General features: G+C 50.9%; 1 protein-coding gene across 1 annotated transcript; it reads right to left on the bottom strand.

The window, feature by feature from the left end:
• Positions 1–1,332: 1,332 nt before the first annotated feature.
• LOC136480207 (FBD-associated F-box protein At4g10400-like) lies at positions 1,333–4,701 on the bottom strand. Its single transcript, XM_066477822.1, has 6 exons — positions 4,566–4,701; positions 4,080–4,401; positions 3,519–3,971; positions 3,261–3,419; positions 3,012–3,171; positions 1,333–1,575 (listed from the first exon to the last, which is right to left on the bottom strand). Exons 1-4 carry the CDS (start codon positions 4,699–4,701, stop codon positions 3,398–3,400), a joined length of 933 nt encoding a protein of 310 aa, XP_066333919.1. The 3' UTR covers positions 1,333–1,575; positions 3,012–3,171; positions 3,261–3,397.
• Between the last annotated feature and the right edge of the window lie 18,332 nt (positions 4,702–23,033).

Raw genomic sequence — 23,033 nt, 5'->3', positions numbered from 1 at the left:
GTAAATTTTCAGCCAGAACAGTATTTTCCTCTCACACCAAACCAGCCAGCAGTACTTCTTCACGATCCAGCAACGAACAAGCCCAGCCAAACAAACAGGCTATAAATCGCGATTGGGAGAGCTTACCCACGCTGGTTAAAAGTGAGAAGACGGTGGTTTTAGGTCACCCGAAAAGACGGGAAGCGAGTTTATCGAGTTCATAAGGATGATGTCTTTTTTTTAGGCAAAGCTGGTCCTAGAAGGGTTTATTGGCATTTCTTGGAGTTGCTTTTAGTTTTAGGCATCCCAATGATCCCATCAAGATTCGATTCACGATAGATGGCGATGAGAAGAACGCAATGGATGAGCCTCATAGCACCACCTTGTTCATCATGATCATGCCACTACGTTCCCAGTGAATCTCACAACGTTTTGAATCGTGACACAATAATAACAAAGAGATAACTGAACGGCCAGATTTGGTCAAATGAAAAAGAAACGGTCCAGATTGCCAAAAAAACCACATGAATTAGGAGCAGGTATAAAACCAGATCAGATATGAACAGATATTTGATACTTAATATGAGTAATTGTTTTTCTTCTAAAATTCAGTTTTTTTTTTTTTTTTTTTGCTATCTTCTAAAATTCAGAGTCATATGCAGATAATGCCGCATGCATCAAATATTGATTAATTAATTGATATATATTCCATATACATATCAAAAATCCAACTTGAAGTATGACACTGTACAGATATTAAGTACTCCCAAAATACTTGACCTTTTCTAGTTTATGTTTAAAGGAGCCGGAGCCGGTTTTCTTCCTTCTATATTATGCTGTAATACCCAACAGTGCTGCATAGTGTTTTGAGAGCCGGAGCTGGAGCACCCTCCAAACGGGCCCTTTAGATTAGCCATTTTTAAATTGCTTGTGTAATTTATAAGTTCAGTTTGCAGTATGTGCATTTAGATTAGTCATGAGATTATTTGGAAAAGCATGAACCTACATATATATATACACACACAACTCCAAACTTTCACGTTTCAAAAAAAAACTCCAAACTTTTAAGTCAGAACTCAGAACATCATTGAACGCCATTTTACACATCAAAGTTACAATCCATGGGCATTAAGTACCGGTCCACATATCTGTCTCATCTAGGAAGAACAAGGCAATAGCCATGAACATAACAAGAAGATATACGCAACTGGGTTGATCTGGCATACTAACACGAAATGAACAGCTAGGCACCTTGAGTAAGCTGCACAGGAAAGGTTGCAAGAAACAGCATAGCACGGTAAACCAGGTCCTGCAAAGTTGGCAGTACATAGGTATAGAACTGGGAAAAAATCCTAGAGACAAAAGGCAACATGCTTACTCAATTTTCAGATAAGTGCTTCCCTGGATGAAACTTATCAGGTTCAAGTAGATAATCTTAACTTGGTACAACAAGTGGCGGAACTAAAAACAATCACACAGGAAGAAGGCATCATTCTTAGTGATATCAGTTGTCCGTGGCTCTTAGTTTCCTAATGTAATTAAGTGGCAGAAGATCCATCTTCAGCTTTAAGCTTCTATGGGGGGGAAACTAAAACCCTATACACATCGAAAAGCATAGTCAGTGCCAAGGGGTATCATCTTACAAATGATTGAGAGGTAAAAAAAAGGCAAGTAAACATGAGATACAGGAAAAGACTAGCATATGAAATTTCACTTGACTAAACTGTACTGAACTGGAATATTCGAAAGCTGGAGTTGTGAACAGCTAAAATTGAGGTACAGTAGAAACCTTAATCAATTACTTCCCATGTTCAAGGACATGACATCTTCGGGACATGGAAGTCTTTGACATGCAGCTTTGAATTTTACATAAATAAGTATCATGGTATACTATTGTGTTTTGGTTTTCGACGTGCAATTTTGATTGCCACCTTTTAAATAAAAATGTTTGCACAGAACTGTAAAATGAGTGACCAATCTAAACATTATTTTATATATTTATAGATGGAGGCAGTATTTTCATTAGTTTTGAAGTAACATCTTCACTACAAACACAACTAGATGAAAATCAAGATATTCATTAGAGGTGGAGAGCCCTTAATGCAAAATCCTAGATGATAAGGTGGATAGAAAAGCTGAAAAATTAAAGTAGTCAAATGGAAAAGGATTTGGGTATCGCATCCTTGCATAGAACTCATTTACTCTCATAACTGTTCAAACAGCACCTGGATACAGCTTTCTAAGTTTGTGAAACAGATTCAAGGGTCCAACGTATGATAGTGGTTAACCTAACAATATAAAAATGAAACAAGAAGGGAGACATATAAGAATATTCTACTAAGACACTCAGACCCTAGTGAGTGTGAGGGGGGGGAGGGAGGCAGGCAGGGAGGCAGGGAGAGGGTAGAGACCCCCAATGAACACAGAGGGGATTATCAGCTGAACTTCTGAAAGTAACAGTTAGCACAACTTTGCTGCTCTGTCCCAAAAATTAGTGTTATGGTACATATTTGTGTTATGGTACAGAAATAATTAACAGATTATAATACACTATAATACTGACATATGGACATATTTGTGTTATGGTACAGAAATAATTAACACATTATAATACTGCTCTGTCCCAAAAATTAGTGCACATGTTTTCTTTTTCTCTAGCTGAGTTCATTCACATTCCTAAAGTTAATAGTTTCTTTGCTGCTTTATCTTTTCCACATATAGAGGCAAACAATTGCAATATGGAAGCATGGAGAGTGAGTCTATGTATACAAACAACAACAACAAAGCCTTTAAGTCTATGTATACAAAGTTACAAACACTTGTGAATAAAATGGATCGGATGGTAATGGTATTTTCCACTTCCCTCACCAAAATGTGATGCAAAATTTTCATTTCCGCAATAACTTGGTATACCCAAATCACTGTTTTAGTAACTAATATAGAGTTTCTTCATTGCTTGCCACTTCAATTTACCCATATGTTAAGCCAAACAACAGAAGTATAGAAAACATGAGTGTTGCTAGCTAACTTACTGATGTTAAGTTTGCTCAAGAACCTCAAAACTTTAAGAACGTTTCCAGCTACCCCTCCACATATGATTTCAACTTCCTTAAGGTGTGATGATATGGTTGGTGGTAGCTCCTTTGGATTGAACCTTCCTTTAATTTGCACATTAGCTTCAAGTAGGTGAATCTGCATTATCATAAAGATTTCAACACGATCAACCAACAACCTACATTAAGTTCTACAATGCAGAAGTTGCCAATTTAGAAACCGTTTACCTTGAAATATAGAATAAAAGAAAGCTTCTCTAAAACTGGTGAATGTTCAAGAATACATGATAGTGGATACTCATCAGGCACACACCAGTTTTCATCGAGACACAAAGACTTTAATTGATTAAAAGTAGGACAACCTTTCAAATCCCTTCTGAAAATGAACTGAACAGATAGCAACCAGATAGGTCAATGAACTTTTACTATAAACATAATGTTTGAAAAAGGCGAACATGAACATGATGATTTGAGGTCTCAGCATACCGTGTCAGGGAAGCTATCAACACCAAATCCTCTGCTTGGGACACAGCACGCAAAATCACACAGGCACTGCCATCTCGTATGCAACCTCGGCAGCTCTTATCACAGTCCACGTAGCTGGCATAGTTAGGAGCAGGACTGCTACATAAGTCTTCACAAAGCCCACGGATTCCAACAGTTCCCTTAACCAACAAGGGCATTTTCTGAAGTACAGGGGTCATGTCAAAAGTGACTTCTAGCACCAATGAAGCAAGATTTGGGACAAGAATTCGTGCTCGGGAACTCGGGTTGAATGCGCCTCTGATATTTAGATGCCTTAAGGACGGGGATGAGATCCTTTCAGCATGCTCCAAGCTGGAGTCTTGAATATGTAGATCTTGCAACTCAGGACATCTCGAGAAGTCAAGAAAATCATCATTGAACACTAGGCCGCGAAGCTCTAGCTTGGTCAGGTGCCTGGAGGAGAGGGGTCAGTCATCCAGCCGCAGCCGAGCCACAGGACCTACATGGGTATTCCCAAGGAAGCTGAGCCGCAGGACCTGGACTTTGCACTGCACGGCGTACCTGACCCAGAGCCTCACGCGGCGAACGTCAATATCGTCTCCAGCGACCCTGAGCTCAAATGTCTCCAGAGGTGAGCTTCCACGGAGGAGCAAGAGGCTGTCGACGAACTCCCGGACCTCCTCGAAGGGCACCGGCGCCTCCCCGTCGGCGCCGACGATGCGCAGGTCAGTGGCGGACTTCCAGAGGTGGAGCCAGCGCCGGGCGAGCACGCAGGTCCGCACCGCCTGCTGCGCGGGGAGGAAGGAGAGGACGTGGTGTAGGTTTCGTCCGGGAGAGCGCCGATGCGGTCGCTGCCGCTCGCCGGAGCTGCTTTCCGCGCTCCCTTGCGCGCTTTACCGGCAGGCATTCCGGCGGCCGCGGGGAGGATGCTTAGCTCCGCAAGGCAAGAGGCGATGGGGGCGAGCTGCGAGATTTGGGAACGGAGCAGATTGGGGCTTTTGCGGGCGGCGGCACGGACGATTTGGGGGAGTGCTGGGTGGCGCCTACTGTAGCTAGGGTGGAGCCATATCTGCGGCGGCGCGGCGGTGCCGGGCAGGCAGCGGCGGTGGAGCTGTGGAGCCGTGGAGGTCGTCGGGACTGGGCTTGCACTCCATACATGTCCAGCACCACACTCGGCTGCCATCCATGTGTCCGTGGGCTGTGCTGGGCTGGGCTGCGCGGAAAATCAGGCTTCCTCCATGGACCATGGCTTGTAACGACCACGAAAATCGATCACGATGCATCAACGGCAGCCGAATGGTGTAGCACGAAGGCCGCTGTACTAGAAGGTGGGTGCCCAAATAACACACGGGTTAAACTGTCTCCAAACATCGTCACCCAAAATATAAGACTCATTCGTATTTTGAGTAGCGCTACAGGCAAATGGTTCAATATCTATTTTTAGTTTTCTCCAACAAAAGACCCAAAAGACAACGCTTTCTGTAAATGGGTCTCTAGAAGAGAGGATACTCAGATTTGGGTTATGCCTCTCCTGGCACCCAAAATGGGTCTTCCATATAGGTACTCTGTTGGAGTCTATAGGTATTGTGTTGGAGACCCATTTTAGGTTTCAGTTCTGCAATGGGTCTCCTGTTAGAGACAGCCTTAGCTAGCTCTTTTATATATTATAATAAAATTTGATTCTTTAGTAAAATATTTTTAAGGTAAATAGTTCTTTCGGGTTCACCAGTTGAAGCTTGGGGTCACCTTCTGTCTGAGGGCATTGTCTAAGTTGATCGAGTTGACTTGAGTTGTCCGGAGATTCTCGTGGGGTCTTCTAGTTTGCTTCTGAGGATTTCGTCATCGAGATTAGAGATTAGAGTCGAGGGATTCTCATTGCTCTAACAAGGTTAGCCTTGCAGAAGGAGAGCGGAAAGAGAGTGATCTCGTAACGGGATGAGTCGAGACTCGAAGTTAGAAGATGTTTTGGGTGATTAACTAGGTCTACTTCAAGGATCAAGGAGGTCACAGTTAGGAGTTAGGGCTTCGAACGTTGTTTTTGCATAGTTTAAATTTGGAACGACAATCGGGTCGTGACAATGAGAAGCCAGAAAAATCTTATAGTGAAGATTATATTATTTAGGTATAAAAGATATGCATATATAGTTAAATGAGCCAATTACATGTGACGACTAATCTTTCTATAAGAGATGACTAATAATTAATAAACAGGACTACCATGGTCATTTGAGTTCCATACTAATATGTCCAAAAATATCTAGAATGATAGGGGTTTTTTTTTGAGAGAGATAGATAGAGGATAATTTTAGTTGGTGGGTAAACTTTAGAGAGGGTGTAAAGTGAGTCTTGTCCCGTTCCGATGTTTGAGGATGAAAATAGAAGTTATAGGAGCATACAAAGTTACTGTACTTCGTTCTTCTCATTAACCGTGAAAGCTTCTTGCACCACCAGAAGTGATTTCAACTCTCTGCACCAAAGAAAAATTGCTAGCTAGTTTTTGTTTCCAATCTTGCTACCTCACGCCGTTTTTGAATCGTGGCACACAATAGCAAAGAGATAACTGAACGGCTGTATTAGGCCAAATGAACAAGAATCGGCTCAGATTGCCCCAAAAAAAAACCCCACGTAAGTAGTAGGAGTGCAATAGAACTAACATATCAACTCATGGTATCCAGTCCAACTACAACTAAAGTAGATAGCCAGATTTTGAGCTCGGTCCCCGTCGGCACCTACCCGTCGAAGGCATCACCGGCTCGAACGGCTGTACAGCTTTATATTTCATTTTTTTTCCTTAATTTGTGAGAGGAAATTGCTTGATCATTTCTTAAAATCAGTAGAAGTGAACAAGGTGCAAGCAATTTGTGCAATAATATAAGATCGGTATGCAATATGTGCATCCGAATCATGCTCATTTCATTAATCGAACAGGGCAACCAGAGAAGTCAGGGAGATTATTTGGAATACAGGAACCTACGTACACACAGACGAATCTCCAAACTTTTTAAGTCAGAACTTAGAACATCATTGGACGCCATTTTACACATCAAAGTTACAATCCATGGGCATTGAGTACCAGGCCACATATGTGTCTCATTTAGGAAGAACCAAGACAATAGGCGTGCACATAACAAGAAGATACATACTAACAGGGTTGATCTTGCATACTACCAGGAAATGAACAGCTAGACACCCTGAGCAAGCTGTGCTCAGGAAAGGTTTGCAAGAAACAGCATAGCACGATAAACCAGATCCAGCAAGATAATAGTTAATAGGAACAACTAATCACTGACTCTTAAGTTGCCATTACACGGATAGAACTGGGAAACAATCATAGAGACAAAAGGCGCCATGCTTACTCAATTGCCAGATAAGTGCTTCCCCGGATGAAATTTATCATGTCCAAATAGATAATCTTAACTTGGTACAACAAGTGGAGGAACTTAAAACAATCCCACAGGAAGAAGGCAGCATTCTTATTGTAATTAAGTGGCACAAGTTTGGTCTTCAGCTTTAAACTTCTATTCCATGAAAACTAAAACCTGTACAAAATTGAAAAGCATAGTGAGTGACAAGGTGTATCATCTGACAAATGATTGCGAGGTAAAAAAGGCAAGTAAAGATGAGATACAGAAAAAGACTAGCATATGAAAATTTCACTTGACTAAACTGTAGTGAACTAGAATATTCCAGAGCTGGAGTTATAAACAACTAAAATGTAGGTACAGTAAAAACCTTAATAAATTACTTTGTGCACTCAAGGGCATGATAATTGACATCTTCAGGACACTGGAAGTCTTTGACATGAAACTTTGAATTTCACCAAAATAAGTATCTTGGTATACTATTGTGTTTTTGACATGCAACTTTGAATTTTACCTAAATAAGTATCACGGTATATTGTTGTGTTTTTTTATATGCAACTTTGAGTGCCACCTTTTAAATAAAACATGTTTGCACAGACTTGTAAAAATAGCAACCCATATAATTAAACATTAAGTTATATATTTATAGATGGAGGCAGTATTTCATTAGTTTTGAAGTAACATCTTCACTACAACACTACTAGCATGAAAATCAAGATATTCATTAGAGACAGAAAGCCCTTAATGTAGAATCTTAGATGATAAGGTGGACAGCAAAGCTAAGAAATTAAAATAGCCAAATGGAAATGGATTTGGGTATCGCATCATTGTTTATTTGTATCCTTGCATAGAACTCTTCTATTCTCATAACTGTTCAAACAGCACATGGATACAGCTTTTTAAGATTGTGAAAACAGATTCAAGGGTTCCCAAGTATGATAATGGTAACCCAATGATAATAAAAAAGACTGAGGGAAAAAGATAAATATTCTACTAAGACACTCATACCCTAGCGAGTGTAAGCGAGTGAGGGAGGGAGGGGGGAGAGACTCCCAATGAGCAAAGAGGGGATTATCAACTGAACATCTGAATTTAACAGTTACTCAGCACAGCTTAGAAATTACATATATATGAGGTACTAAAAAACTGACATATGGACATATTTGTGTCATGGACTCATGGTACAGAAATTATTAACACATTATACGACTGCTCTGCCACAAAAAAAGTAGTGAACATGTTTTCTTTCTCTAGCTGAGTTCATTCGTTTTCCTACATATGTTACAAGTTACTTTGTTGCTTTCACTTTCCCACATACAGAGGCAAACAATTGTAATATGGAAGCATGGAGAATGAGTCTATGTGTACAGACACATGTGAATAAAATGGTTCTGGTATTTTCCACTTCCCATCACCAAAATATGGTGCAAGATTTTCATTTCCACAATAACTTGGTATACCCAAATCACTGCTTTAGTAACTAATAAAGAGTTCATGGCCTGCCACTTTTACCCATATGTTAAGCCAAACAAAATGAAATATAGAAAGTGTGAGAGTGTTGCTAGCTAAATTACTGATGTTAAGTTTGCTCAGGAACTTCAGAACTTTAAGAACGGGTCCATCAACCCCTCCACAAATGATTTCAGCTTCCTTAAGGTGTGATGATATGGTTGGTGATAACTCCTTTGGATTGAACCTTCCTATCATTTCATTAACTTCAAGTAGCTCCCTCTGCATTATCATAAAGATTTCGCCAAGATCAACCAACAATCTACATAATGTTCTATGATGCAACAGTTGCCAGTTTAGAAATTGTTTACCTTGAAATATAGGCAAAGCAAAAGCCTCTCTAAAACTGGTGAATGTTCAAGAATACATGCTAGTGGATAAACATCAGGCACACACCAGTTTTCATTGAGTCAAATACTTCAATTGACTAAAAGTAGGGCAAAGTTTCAAATCCCTTCTGAAAATGAACTGGGACAGATAACAACCAGATAAATCAATAAATCTTTAATATAAACATGATGTTTGAAAAAAGATAAACATGAACATGATTATTTGAGGTCTAAGCATACCTTTTCAGGGCAAGCTACCAACACCAAAGACTTTGCTTGAGACATACCATGCAAAATCACAGAGGCACTGTCATCCCGTATGCAACTTCCGCAGCTCTCATCACCACAGTTCCCGTAGTTAGAACGGCTGCAGTAGTCTTTACAAACCCCGCTGATTCCAATAGCTCCCTTAACCAACAAGGGCATTTTTCTGAAGGGGTCCTGCCAACAGTGACTTCTAGCACCAACGAAGCTAGATTTGGGGCAAGAATTCGACCTCGGGAACTCTAGTTGAATCTGCCTGGTCTTATACTTAGGTGCCTTAAGGACTGGGATGAGATCCTGTCGGCATGCTCGAAGCTGCAGTGTTGAATCTGTTGCAACTCAGGACATCTCAAGAAGTCAAGAAAACCATCATTGAATTCTAGTCCGCGGAACTCTAGCTTTGGGGAGATTTAACTTTTTACCACGTCGGTGTTTTGGACCGGAATCCTCAACCAACTGAGAGTGTACTGCGTGTTTCTAATCCTGGACGGTGATGCAAAGAGATACAAGATTTATACTGGTTCAGGCAATAGATGCCCTACGTCCAGTCTAAGAGAGTGATCTTGTATTTCTTGCATCGAGGTGCTTGTAATAGGGGCTTACAATCTGGGCGAGAGAGGGAGCTAGTCCCAGGTCTCTGCGTGGAGTGGCGTGGGTTGCTTGAGATATTGATCTCTTGCAGTGAGGGAGCGTGTGTCTTACAGAGTGTTGTGCGTGGCTTGCACTGGTGTCTCCCCCCTAGAAGCGGCCCTGGTTACTCCTTTTTATAGTCGAAGGGAGGCACAGGGGTGGTACATGTATTCGCTACGTGACGTTCTTCGACGGGGGCGGCATGTCCGAGCCCTACAGCTTGTCACTGTGGCGGCGTGGTCGTTGGAGCGGCCTTTGTCCTCTGTGCACTGGAGCGACGCGCTGGTCACGCCAAATCCTGTGCGACGTGGGAGCTCCTGTGGTGGCAAGCGCGCCTTCTTCTGTAGGAGGGGTGCTGGTTACTGTATGTTTGACCGACGCGGAGTGCCAAGGCCGGGTTGATGCGATAGCGCGGGTACGTTGATTCTGAGGCTACAGGAACTTGGCCCTGTGCACGACGTGGGAGCTCCTGCGGCTTGACGTAGGGCATGGCGCATACTACGGACGATGTGCTGGTCCCAGAGTGCTGACAACGTGGAGAGCCGAGGCCCGGTCGATGTAGAGGCTGGACCGTCGCGGGGGGCTCAGCGGGCGCGAGTCCCGAGGCTACAGGAGCCCGGAAGCGGATAGCCGAGGCTCGGATGGAGCAGTTGGTCTTGTTCGTCGATTCCGAGGCTACAGGGACCTGGACTTGACTCTCCACGCCACGTTGTCCTTAGAGCAGGGGTTAGGTAGCACAGTGCAGCATGGGTGTCAGTCGTGGGCACAGTGCCGAGCACAGCGGCCGGTAACCCCTGCCCCGTCCTGTCTTGGACTGCATGGCGTCGATGTGACTCCCGTCTCGTCGGCCACTCCGCTGTATCGTGCTGTTATTAGGCTGACGTCGCGGGAGTGGTTGGACACGTTGGTTGGATGTAACATCCTGTCAGAGAAATCGGTCAAGGCGGCAATGATGGGGTTGATGCCGAGCCGGCCTCGAGCGAGTCGGCAACTGAGCGCTCGTCCGAGGCCTCGTGGCGCGGAGCCTCGAGCGAATCGGAGAATCGGTGCCCTGTCCGAGGCCTTGTGACACGGGGCCTCGGGCGAGTCAGAGAATCGGAGCCTCGTCCGAGACCTTGCGGTTTGGTTCTGGGCCGAGCTCGCTTCGGGCGAGCTCGGATATTTGTTCAAGGTGGGCCGGGCGGTCCAGCCGGGCCTCAGATGTGGCGGGTTTGCCTGCGGTTGTTTTTTGGTTTCGTTATTTACAAGGTCTAAGCATTTTTTTGGTTTTTGCTTAGGGTACCTCTTATTATGGTATCCGACAGTAGCCCCCGAGCCTCGGAGGGAGTGCGAGCACTCTCCCTGAGGTTTTGACGAGACTTGGCTCGCAGCAGCTCTCGTCAGGATGGTATTTCGTACTCGAGGCTTCGGTGGGTGCGCGTGAGCGCACCCGCCAGGTGTAGCCCCGAGGCCCTGGAGGAGTGGATTTACTCCTCTAGGGGCTTTTCTCATGTTGAGTGAGGGGTTTTATCACGTTTGTCGAGCCCCGGGTGTGAGTTCGGGTCGCTGGGCCTTGGTTTGGTTGTAGGAAGAGCCCTCGAGCCTCTACTCAGAGCGAGAGGGCGGTCAGGAGTTTCTCTATCTTTTTTGTGCAGTCCTCAAGCATCCTTTTCGTTCGAAAGGAGGGGTGGAGTGTGCCAGGCTACCCTCGGTGGGCGCGAGCAGTGACACCTTCGGTGAGCTATTATCGGGTAAGTCTGAGTGGAGGCCCGTGCCCCATTCGATAGGGGTCGGCTAGCGGTCTAGAGACACACTCCAAAAGTACCAGATGACTTTTCTAGTGGGTCCTAGGGCCGTTCGATTGGCCCCGGGGGCTCGATGCCTCCCTACGGTGGGATCCCATTCAGAGACCTCTCTGCCGGTCTCGGACATGACTTAGGGCATCCCAAGCAATTGTTTGCTTGGGCCTCGGCCATATACGGGCTCGCCCATAGTCATCCCTGACTCTGTTTGTCCTAGGGCGGCTGTCGAGACCCTCGAGGGCCCAGCCTTCGAACCCCTGGACCGTAACGGGCTCAATGCCCAGTTCCTTAGTCGTTTTATCGTGTTTGCAAGCCCCCAAGTGCGAGTTCGGGTCACTGGGCCTCGGCTTGGTTGCTGGAAGAGCCCCCGAGCCTCTTCTCGAAGCAAGAGGACGATAAGGAGTTTTCCTGTCTTTTTTCTGCGGTCCTCGTGCATCCTTTTCGTTTGGAAGGAGGGGTGGAGTGTGCCAGGCTACCCTCGGTGGGCGCGAGCAGTGACACCTCTGATGAGCTGTTATCGAGTAAGTCCGAGTGGAGGCCCATGCCCCATTCGATAGGGGTCGGCTAGCGGTCTAGAGACGCACTCCAAAAGTACCAGAGGGCTTTTCTAGTGGGTCCCAGGGCCATTCGATTGGCTCTGGGGGCTCGATGCCTCCCTACGGTGGGATCCCATTCAGAGACCTCCCTGCTAGTCTCGGACATGACTTAGGGCATCCTAAGCAATTGCTTGCTTGGGCCTCGGCCATGTATGGGCTCGCCCATAGTCATCCCTGACTCTGTTTGTCCTGGGGCGACTATCGAGACCCTCGGGGGCCCAGCCTTTGAACCCCTGGACCGTAACGGGCTCGGTGCCCAGTTCCTTAGTCTAAAAGGAATCAGGTGGGGAATACTCCCTTCCCATCGGCTGACGACGGCGGGTGCGCCTTTTGAGGCGGTTTCTCGGGGAGACGGAACGACGCCTGCCGTGACGTGGTTTCTGCAGATGGGACATTACCATACGTGCGTGGCTAGCGAGAAAAAGTAGGGCGCGTGGGCGGTTTGGCCGGATCCGCATTAACTACGCCAGATCTGGGAAATAATCTTCCCGGTTTCATCGCCCGCCCATTCGCCTTCTTTCTCCCCTCATAAATATGTGACGAGCCGTGCCCCTGCCCCTCCTTACCTTTTCTACCTGCATTCGTGTTTTCTGCCCTTGAGCGGTTGCCAAGAACAGGGGAAGAGAGCGCCGAGGAGAAGAAGGGAGAAGGGGGAGGAGAGAGAGAGAGAGAGAGAGCGAGAGTATGCGTTACCGCCGTAGTCGCATTCTCCACCATTCCCATGGTCGGTGATGCTATTGTCGTCCAGGCGGATCCTTGGGGTCCATCTGACGTGTCTACGGCGACGCTACAGTCGCTCATCAACAACGGTGTCCTCCGCCCAGTCACCGACCCCAATAGGCCAGAGTGGATCGCTCCAGGGAATGAGCCGAAGCTGAGGCCACGCGATGGCTACGTCGTGAGCTTTGTGGCCTTTCACAAGCGAGGCCTCGGCTTGTCAGCGGATTGGTTCATGCGGGTGCTCCTGCATTACTACGGTGTGGAGCTCCACAACTTCAACCCCAACTCCATCACGTAGGCGGCCATCTTTGTCGCCGTCTATGAGGGGTACCTGGGCATCGCCCCCCACTAGGAGCTATGGCTTCACTTCTTCCGGGTAGGGCTAACCACCAAGCTGACGGGCACAACGGGTATGCAGAAGGCGTTGGGGGCCGGCGGCTGCACTATCCAAGTGCGCCAAGACCGACAACCCTTCTACATCTCGGCCTAGCTCGCGTCGTCCAACCGCCGCTGGTACAACAGCTGGTTCTACCTCCACAATGATGACGGTGGGCTTCCCCCCTACACCAGGTGGGTTGTGGAGAGCCAGCCGGAGAGGTGGAGGTATGGTGTCCCGTTGGCTAATCAGCCCAAACTACAGCCGCTTCTAAGGGCCCTAGAGAGGCTGTGAGGCCGTGGCCTTACGGTGGCCGTGGTCGTGGTGGCCTTCCACCACCGGAGGGTGCTGCCGCTGATGACTCGGCGGCAGTGCCTATTCGAGATGACACTAGATGAGCCGATTGACGGCGTCCAGTTGTCCACCATCGCCCTCTCCGATGAGGAGATTCTGCATCGGGTGAGAGAGATAGTGGAGGGGCGGTTGAGGAGCAGTGGTCTGACCCTGTTCCCAATGCACTCGTCGTGGGGGTATATCTCTCTGGTAAGTTGCATGTTGCTGCGGCCTTCGAGGCCTTCTCACTCTTTACATTTTCGGTCCATTCCCTTATTGCGTTTGTCGTTCCTGCAGGGGATGAGGGATGTGCAAGCCTCCCCGCCGCCTGTTCCCGAGGACGCCGAGCGGTGAGCCAAGAACAGGGCACGCACCGAGGCATACATGGAGCGAAAGGATGCCGAGGAGGCAAGGCGCAAGAGGAAGAGCCTCGAGCATGAGGAGCTGGAGAAATGTCACCGACAATAGAGGTACAACGGTCTCTCGGAGGAGCCGTTTCCATCATCATCATCGATGGACCTTTCGAGCGACAACGACGATGAGAGCGAGGCGGGGCGGGGTCCCCTGGACCACCTCCCTAACATCAAGGAGAGGGCAAGGGGCATCAGTGAGTGGCTCAGCGTCTCTAGGAGGAGGAGGAGAGGGTGCCTCGGGGTTGGCGATCACCCACCCCGAGGCCAAGGCCGACACGCCCGAGACACGGGCGTCGGAGAAGCGTGCTGTTAGTCCAATGGGCTTGACGGTGGAGGTGGAGCGGGCAACGGTGGGGGCGGCTCAACCGCCTTCACAGAGGGCAGAGGAGGCGTTGGAGTCTGGCGAGGGCCGGCCCAGAAACGGCGGCTGCGCCACTACCACCGCCACCTCCACCGCCGAGGACAAGGGACGCGGTGTGGAAGGTATTGGTTCCCCGTTCGAGGTAAGCGTTTTCAGCGGGTTTCACAGCATTTCCCACTCATTCTTTGGTCATATGCTAACCTCACGAGTGGTTTGTTTTCAGCTAGAAGCATCAGGCGGAAGCGCCCGCCCTAGTGCCACTTAAGGCGCTCAAGGTGAGCACCAGTTCCACCGCCCGATGGGTGGTGGACGCGTAGGCCACCTTGCAGCGTGGCGCGGCGTCGGCTAGGGCCGACCCAAAGGAGCCGGTCGCCCAAGGAGAGGCCATCGAGGCGGCCATAGAGCAGGTGGGGGAGGAGGCGCCTAGGACTTCTAAGGCCGAGGTAGCAGAGGCTAGGGCTTCTGAAGTCGAGGTGGCAGACACCGGGGCTCCTAGGACCACCGAGGCTGAGGTGGCGGAGGCTGGAGCTCCCGGGACCACTGAGGCTGAGGTGGCAGATGCTAGTGTGGGCAAGCTTCGGTACCACCCCTGGTCCGAGACCTACCACCGTCGCAGGAGAGCGCCCAGGAAGTGGAGGTTCAGACAATCTCCTCCGACGATACTTCCCAGGGGAAGGAGGTGGTGGACGCCGAGGCGGCCAGCTCCGCAGAGCAGCCAGTCCTGACTCCTACCGAGGGGACCTCAGCCCTTGTCCAGGTCTGACCCGAGCCCTATGGGTGGGACAGCCCGCGTGTTCTGTGGTGGAGCCAGGATGAGCCTAAGGGGGGGCCTCTGTTCGCCCTTGAGGACGTGGCTGAGGGAGGGCGCTGGAGCTCTCTTGAGCAATTCCGCCAACTGGCGGAGCGGTCGCTGTGGACAGTGCTGTCCATTGTGGCTGAGGACTTGCCCGGTGTTGCCTAGGTACATGCTTTCCTCTCTTGTGCCGCGTCGTCTTTCTTCTGAGTTCTCTCGTAGTACTTGACGTGTGTTTTGCTTATCTAGGAGCTCGAGGCCCGATCCCTCGAGAAATCGATGTTCCTCTGACGGGAGAGGGACATCTGGGACCAGCTCCGGCAGCAGAAGGATCTACTTTCCGATGCCAATGAGCTTCTGTCGGCGTGGGGCACGAAGGTGGAGGACCTCCACCTTCGCTGTGCTAACATGAAGGCCAAGGCGGCCACGGCTCGGGAGCAGGCCGCCCCTTTGGTAGTGCGAATCAAGGAGCCAGAGGAGGAGCTGACCCAGGTGGCCGGCGAGTGGGACACCTTTAGGTCCTGGGCTGAACAAGTGGCAGCCTCTGCTAAGGCTATCGCCGGGCAGCTGGGGGCGGAGCAGGGTGTGCACCTGCTGACAAAAGGTGCTCTGGCGGAGGCTGTCAAGGTGGCCGAGGCCTCCCAGGTTGAGGCATTAGCCTGAAAGGAAAAGGCCGAGGGTGAGTCCTATTGAGCCGTGCCCCCTGTTTTATTTTTTTCTTAAGTTTGACCCCTAACTCCCCGTCATGACGCAGAGCTGGAGAGGGAGGCTTCCAAGGCGGCCGAGGCCTCTCAGGTCGAGGTCCAAAGCTGGAAGGAGAAAGCCGAGGGTGAGTCTCATAGGCCTTCGCCCCTGTTCGGCTTGTTTCCTTTTGTGCTTAACCCCATCCCGCTTGTCTCGGCATAGGTTTGGAGAGGGAGGCCTTCTAGGCAGCCGAGGCCTCCGTCATAGTGGAGGCGGTGCTCGAGGCTAAGATCTGGAAGCACAACACGCTGCAGAGCGCTGCCCGCACCGCCTGCGAGGCCCTAGAGGTTAGCGGGGTCAAGTCAGGCAGCTCCCTTGGGAGCCGCCTAATCACATTGAGCGGCCGCATCCATGAGCGGCTCCAGGGGGCGCTGCATACGGGCGTCAAGCGCGCCCTGGCCGTTGTCTCCTCGCACTATGTCGGTGTCGACCTCGAGGCCATTAGCGATGGTTATGTCGTGGCCGAGGATGACAAGAAGGCTAAGGAGGAGGTCCTAAAGCTGGTGGAGGCGGCTGAGGCTCCTGGCACGGCGCTGGCCCTATTGTTCAAAGAGGAGGTGGTTCCTCCTACGCCGACTGCTGACGCTGGCAACCCTGGGTTTTGATCTGGGTCAAAGGGGCCATGTAAATAGATTAGGACTTACGTCATTGTACCATAATGCTTGTGGCTATCGAGGCCTTTATAGTACTTGTGTATATATGTTTTTAATCGTTTTCTATTATATTTCCGAGCCTCTGCCCTCTGTCTCGTCCTTGGACAAATGCAAAAAACTTCTTTGGAGCCAAAGTTGCCTTTCGGGCGAAAAGGTGGTGAGGGAGTTGCCATAGCCTAGAGGTGTAGGCCATTCTCACGGCCCGACCGGCCTTTTGGCCTCGAGACAAACTTTTGGTCCTTAGGTTTTTTATGATCGCTTTGTCAGAGTACGCGAGAGAGTTTGGCATAGAATTTTTTTCGAAGAACGACTAAAAAACGGTGTCTGGGACTTAGGGGGGTTCCCCCCTTCTAGCCCATGAGGGAGGCTCGGTTCTGCAGAGGCAGAGCCAAGTCTCCCTTATAGCATTATTGTAACGCTGAGCCCCTATCGATGGGCTTGGGGGGTTTCTCGAAAAATTATAACAACTAAAGAACGCTTCTTTATTGTATTTTGAGAAACAATGTATACAATGCTTGGGAATTTAAGGGTAGAAGCGACGTAGTTATTCTATGTTCCAAGTGTTGGTGAGGATTTCACCCTTCTCGTTAGCTAGCTTGTAGGTCCCGGGCTTTAGTACTTGGGCGACGATGTACGGCCCCTCCCATGGCGGGGTCAGCTTGTGGCGGCCTTTACTGCTCTGCCTCAGTCTCAGCACCAGGTCGCCCACCTTTAGGTTTTGGCTTTGAATGCGCCAGGCCTGGTAGCATCATAGGGCTTGCTGGTACTTGGCCGAGTGTAGCAGTGTGACGTCTCGGGCTTCCTCCAGTTGGTCGAGGGCGTCCTCACGGGTAGTGCGGTTGCTTTGCTCGTTGTAGGCCTATAGCCTCGGGGAGCCATACTCCAAGTCAGTGGGGAGGATGGCCTCGGCTCCATAGACCAAGAAGAACAGTGTGAACCCCATGGCTCGGCTCGGTGTATTCCTCAGGCTCCAGATGATCAACGAGAGTTCGGCGAGCCATTTCTTGCTGAATTTCTTCAACCGGTTGTATATTCTCGGCTTGAGACCTTGTAGGATCATGCCATTTGCGCGTTCCACTTGGCCGTTTGTCCTAGGGTGTCCTATGGCTGACCAGGCCACACGGATGTGGTGGTTGTTGCAGAACGTCAGGAACTTGTGGCTGGTGAATTGTGTCCCATTGTCAGTGATGATGGTATTTGGAATCCTGAACCTGTGGATGATATCAGTGAAGAATAGCACTGCTTGCTCGGATTTGATTCGGGTGATCGGGCGAGCCTCGATCCACTTGGAGAACTTGTCAATGGCCACCAGCAAATGGGTATAGCCCCCGGGGGCCTTCTGCAGAGGCCCAACCATGTCCAGCCCCACACTATGAATGGCCATGTGATGGGGATGGTTTGTAGGGCTTGGGCCGGGAGGTGCGACTGTCGTGCATAGTACTGGCATCCCTTGCAGGAGCGCACCAGCTTCGTGGCATCGGCCACCGCCATTGGCCAATAGAATCCTTGGCGGAAGGCGTTTCCAATGAGCGTCCAAGGCACTGCATGGTGCCCACAGGCTCCTACGTGCAAGTCCCAAAGTAGGGCTTGGCCTGCTTCAGTGGTGATGCACCGTTGGAGGACACCAGATGGGCTTCGCCTGTACAACTTGCCATTGCTAAGGACATAAGTTTTGTCTCGTCGTGCAAGCTGTCGGGCCTCGGTCCTATCTGTAGGAAGCTCTCCTCGAACGAGGCAATCAAGGAACGGGACTCGCCAGTCCATACCCTGGTCGGCCTTGGGAGGCTTTGTGTTGATTTCCATGGCCTCGGGCTCTGCCGCAGCGGTCTTGGTGATAGAGGGGGCCTCGGGCCCTGTGGTGGGCTCGACTGGTGGGCCCTCCTCTGCAACTGAGACATAGTCGATGGAAGGCTTGTGGAGGTCTCTGGCAAAGATGTTCAGGGGGACCAGGGCCCATGCCGACGCCATCTTTGCCAGTTCATCCGTAGCCTCATTGAATTTTCGCGCGATGTGGTTGAGTTCGAGACCGTCGAACTTGTCTTCTAGGCGACGTATCAGCTTGCAGTACGCCTCCATTTTGGGGTCATGGCAACTCGACTCCTTCATCACTTGATCGACGACAAGCTGCGAATCGCCTCGTATGTCGAGACGCCGCACTCCAAGTTCGATGGTGATCTGCAAGCCGTTGACGAGGGCCTCATACTCGGCCACGTTGTTAGAGGCGGTGAAGTGAAGCTGGATCATGTAGCACATGTGCACTCCGAGGGGTGAGATGAAGAGCAGACCCATGCCTGCCCCGGTCTTCATCAGAGACCCGTTGATGTACATGGTCCAACATTCCGCCTGGACTTGAGCAGGGGGCAGCTGAGTGTCGGTCCACTCAGCCACAAAATTGGCCAAGACCTAGGATTTAATTGCTTTTCAAGGCACAAAAGACAGGGCTTCCCCCATGAGTTTGACGGCCCACTTGGCTATTCTACCCGAGGCCTCCCGATTCTGGATTATCTCTCCCAGAGGGAAAGATGACACCACGATCACCAAGTGGGACTCGAAGTAGTGACGCAGCTTGCGTCGAGCCAAGACTATGGTGTAGATCAGCTTCTGGATGTGGGGGTAGCGTGTCTTAGTCTCAGAGAGCACCTCGTTGATGAAGTAAATAGGTCATTGGACGGGTAGAGCATGCCCCTCTTCCTACCTCTCGACCACTACGGCCATGTTGACCACTTAGGTCGTTGCAGCGACGTAGAGTAAGAGGGCCTCGTCTTTGGTTGGCGGTAACAGGATGGGAGGATTGGTGAGCAGTGCCTTGAGCTTGGTGAGGGCTTCTTCGGCCTTGAGGGTCCAAGAAAAGCGTTCGAATTTTCTCAAGAGGCGGTACAGAGGCAAGCCTTTTTCGCCAAGGCGCGAGATGAAGCGACTTAGGGCCGCAAGGCATCCCATAACCCTCTGCACTCCCTTGAGGTCTTGGATTGGTCCCATGTTGGTCACGGCCGAGACCTTCTCTGGGTTGGCCTCGATGCCGCGCTCCGAGACTATGAACCCCAAGAGCATGCCTCGGGGGACCCCGAAGACACACTTCTCAGGGTTGAGCTTGATGCCCTTGTCTTTGAGGCATTTGAAGGCTATCTCCAAGTCATCGACGAGATCACTGGCCTTCTTGGACTTGACCATGATGTTGTCCACGTAGGCCTCGATGGTTCGCCCAATGTGCTCGCCAAAGACCTGGATCATGCACCACTGGTATGTGGCCCCTATCTTTCTAAGGCCGAATGGCATAGTCACATAGCAGTACATGCCGAATGGGGTGATGAAAGAAGTCACGAGCTGGTCGGATTCTTTCATCTTGATTTGATGGTAACCAGAATACGCATCAAGAAAAGAAAGGGTTTCGCATCCCGTAGTGGAGTCGACGATTTGGTCGATTCGAGGTAATGGGAATGGAACTTTTGGACATGCTTTATTCAAACTAGTGTAGTCTACACACATCCTCCACTTCCCATTTTTCTTCTTAACTAATACGGGATTAGCTAACCACTCTAGATGGGACACTTCCTTGATGAATCCGGCCGCCAAAAGCTTCTACACCTCCTCACCAATGGCCCTGCGCTTTTTCTCGTCGAATCGGCGTAGGCGTTGCTTCACCGGTCTAGAGCCGGCCTAGATGTCCAAGGCGTGCTCGGCGACTTCCCTCGGTATGCTCGGCATGTCCGAGGGACTCCACATGAATATATCGATGTTCGTGTGGAGAAAGTCGACGAGCACGGCTTCCTATTTGCTGTCGAGGGTGGTGCTGACCCTCAGCGCTCGGCCGTTGGAGCAGGTGGGGTCGACCAGGATGAGCTTGATGGCCTTTGTGGGCTCAAAAGTCCTGGCACAACGCTGGGAGTCGGGTGCCTCGCTACCAAGTCGGTCGAGGTTGATGATGAGGGTCTTGGCCTCCATGAGAGCCTCGGCGTACTTGATGCATTCGATGTCACAGTCGTATGCATGCTCATACGTGGACTCGACAGTGATGATGCCATTGGGGCTCGGCATCTTTAGCTTGAGGTAGGTGTAGTTGGGGATCGCCATGAACTTGGCATAGCACGGGCACCCTAGGATGGCATGATAGGTCCCCTTGAACCCAACCACCTTGAAGGTGAGGACCTCCTTGCGGTAGTTGGAGGGAGTGCCGAAGCAGACGGGCAAGTCGATGCGCCCGAGGGGTCGCGTGCGTTTTCCTGGCACAATGCCATGGAAGGGCGCGGCATTGCCTCGGAGCTGTGACTGGTCGAGCTCCTGGAGCTCCAAGGTGTTGACGTAGAGGATGTTGAGGCCGCTGCCTCCGTCCATCAACACCTTGGAGAGTCGGGTGTTGCCGATGATCGGGTTGACGACGAGTGGGTACTATCCGGGGTTTGGGACATAATCAGGGTGGTCATCCCGATCAAAGGTGATCACCTCCTGAGACCAGTCGAGGTACCGGGGAGTGGCCAACTTAACCGAGAAGACCTCCCGGCGCTCCTTCTTTCACTGATGCGCCATGAGGCATGCTGAAGGCTCGCCAAAGATCATGAAGGCGTTGTGCACCTTGGGGAACCCGTCGTCCTTGTCGTTATCCCTGTTGTCGGCGCCCTTCTTCTCGGCATCGTTGTTGGGGAGCCTGAGCTTGGTGTAGTAACGCCGGAGCATGGTGCACTCTTCAAGGGTGTGCTTCACCGGGCCCTGGTGGTAAGGGTAGGGCTTCTTAAGCATGTCGTCGAAGAGCTCGGGGCCTCTGGCGAGGCCTCAAGGATTCTTGCGATTTGCGGCCAGGACTAGATCGGCCTCGAGGATCTCCTGCTTCCCCTGGTGACCCTTTTTCTTTTTCTTAGGGAGGTGGGGGGTCGAGGCCCCGGGGGCCTCGTCCCTCCACGTCCCCTTGGCGTTGTTGTCGGGGAAGATGGCCCCGACAACCTCTTTGCCCGAGGCGAAGTTGGTGGTGATGTTGAGGAGCGCGGCTGCCGTGGTTGGTACGTTCCGGCCTAACTCTCGGACTAGGTCTCGGTAGGAGGTGCCGGAGAGGAACGCTTGGACAATTTTTGAGTCGCCAACATGGGGCAACTCGATGCATTGCTTGGAGAAGCATCGGATGAAGTCTCAGAGAGACTCGTTCGGCCTCTGGCGACAACTCTTGAGGTCACAGGAGTTCCCGGGGCGCACGTATGTGCCCTAGAAATTCCCGACGAAGACCTTTACCAAGTCGTGCCAGTTGTTGATCTGCAAGGGAGGGAGGTGTTTGAGCTAGGCTCATGCCGAGTCTGACAAGAACAAGGGGATGTTGTGGATGATGAGCAGGTCATTGTCCACCGCCTAGCTGACAAGCCAGGCGGTAATCGGCCAGCCACAGCTCAGGGTTTGTCTCGCCATTGTACTTTGAGAGGTTGGCCGGTTGCCAAAACTGGGCCGGGAAGTGGGCGCCGCGGATGGCCTTGCTGAAGACTCGAGGGCCAGGTGGCCTAGGAGAAGGACTGTGGTCCTCCCCACTGTCGTAGCGACTACCTCGGTGCGGGTGGTAGCCTCGGGCAGGCCCATCGTTGTCATGGCACCGTCACCTGCTAACGACATCATGGTCGCCTTGTGCCTCGCATCGGTCGCTGAGGCGGTCGTGCACCGAGGGGGCCTTGTTGGCTATCGATGCCCGAGCAGGCTCAGGACGAACTAATGCCTCTCTATCCTGCTAAGGCGGTGCCGTGGGTAGTTCCGAGGCACCCCCACGCCATCAAGAGGTGGAACTTTCAGCCTGCTGTACCGCAGCGGTCTCGAGGAGGTCTCGGAGCTCGTCGTGGACCCATCGCCCCTCTGAGGTACAGGGTTCGGGCATTGTTCGGAGTAGCATCGCTGCTACCGCGATGTTCTGGCTAGCGCGATTGAAGATTGGGGGTTGCTCGCCCCCTTCGTCGTTGTTGATGCGGTGGTTGACATCACGAGCCCTCCGCCGGGCTGCTCCGCCATCACCGTGACCTCGCTGCTCCTGCTTAAGAGTGTCTCAGAGCTGCTATAGAAGGAGTCGGTCTTGTTCGACCTTGGCCTGAAGCTCACGGAGTTGCTCCAGGTCTAGGCGTCAAAGTTCCTCGGGGGCGGGGTTCTCGTTCCGCACTGCCTGGGGCTCGACGCGTGAAGGTGTGGCATCGCCTGCCCCCTCATGGGGCGGGGGGTGATTGCCTGCCCCTCCGTCCTCATCGCCCGCGCTTGGCATCCCGAGCTCGACGTTGAAGTACTCACGAGTGGGATCGTAAGTGTCTTCGTCATTGGAGTCAGAGTAGCCGAAGCAGTAGTCGCTCACGGCCATGAACTGGCACACGGCTTTAGGGTTGCGAAGCCCAGAGAAGTCCGCTCTGGCCCACGTCTCGTCCTCCTCCGAGGAGTCAGCGTGGGTGTGGGTCGGGATTGTGGCGATGAGGTCAAGGGCAAAACGTTGGTAGGCGGCGGCGGCATTGCCCAACCCAAAGGGGTACGGGGATGATGTCGTCACCGGGCTCCGCTCCGTTGGAGTCAACTCCTCAGGGGGTGGTGGGGCAGAGCTTGATGATGGGGCATTGCTGCGCGCCACCGACGTCTTTCCCTTGGCCAGGCTTAAGCTCGACAGGTCCCCAGCCAGGGATTCTGTTCCAATAGCCAGGTACGGGATAC

Source organism: Miscanthus floridulus, chromosome 9, assembly GCF_019320115.1.
Source record: "Miscanthus floridulus cultivar M001 chromosome 9, ASM1932011v1, whole genome shotgun sequence".
Taxonomy (NCBI): domain Eukaryota; kingdom Viridiplantae; phylum Streptophyta; class Magnoliopsida; order Poales; family Poaceae; genus Miscanthus; species Miscanthus floridulus.
This window is presented reverse-complemented; position numbering and strand designations above follow the sequence as displayed.

Coding starts and splice junctions, on each gene's coding strand:
- LOC136480207 (XM_066477822.1), bottom strand. CDS start 4,701: ATGGCAGCCGAGTGTGGTGCTGGACATGTATGGAGTGCAAGCCCAGTC. Junction 3,972..4,079: donor CGCGTGAGGCTCTGGGTCAG/GTACGCCGTGCA, acceptor CCTCTCCTCCAG/GCACCTGACCAAGCTAGAGC. Junction 3,420..3,518: donor TTGATAGCTTCCCTGACACG/GTATGCTGAGAC, acceptor CTATCTGTTCAG/TTCATTTTCAGAAGGGATTT.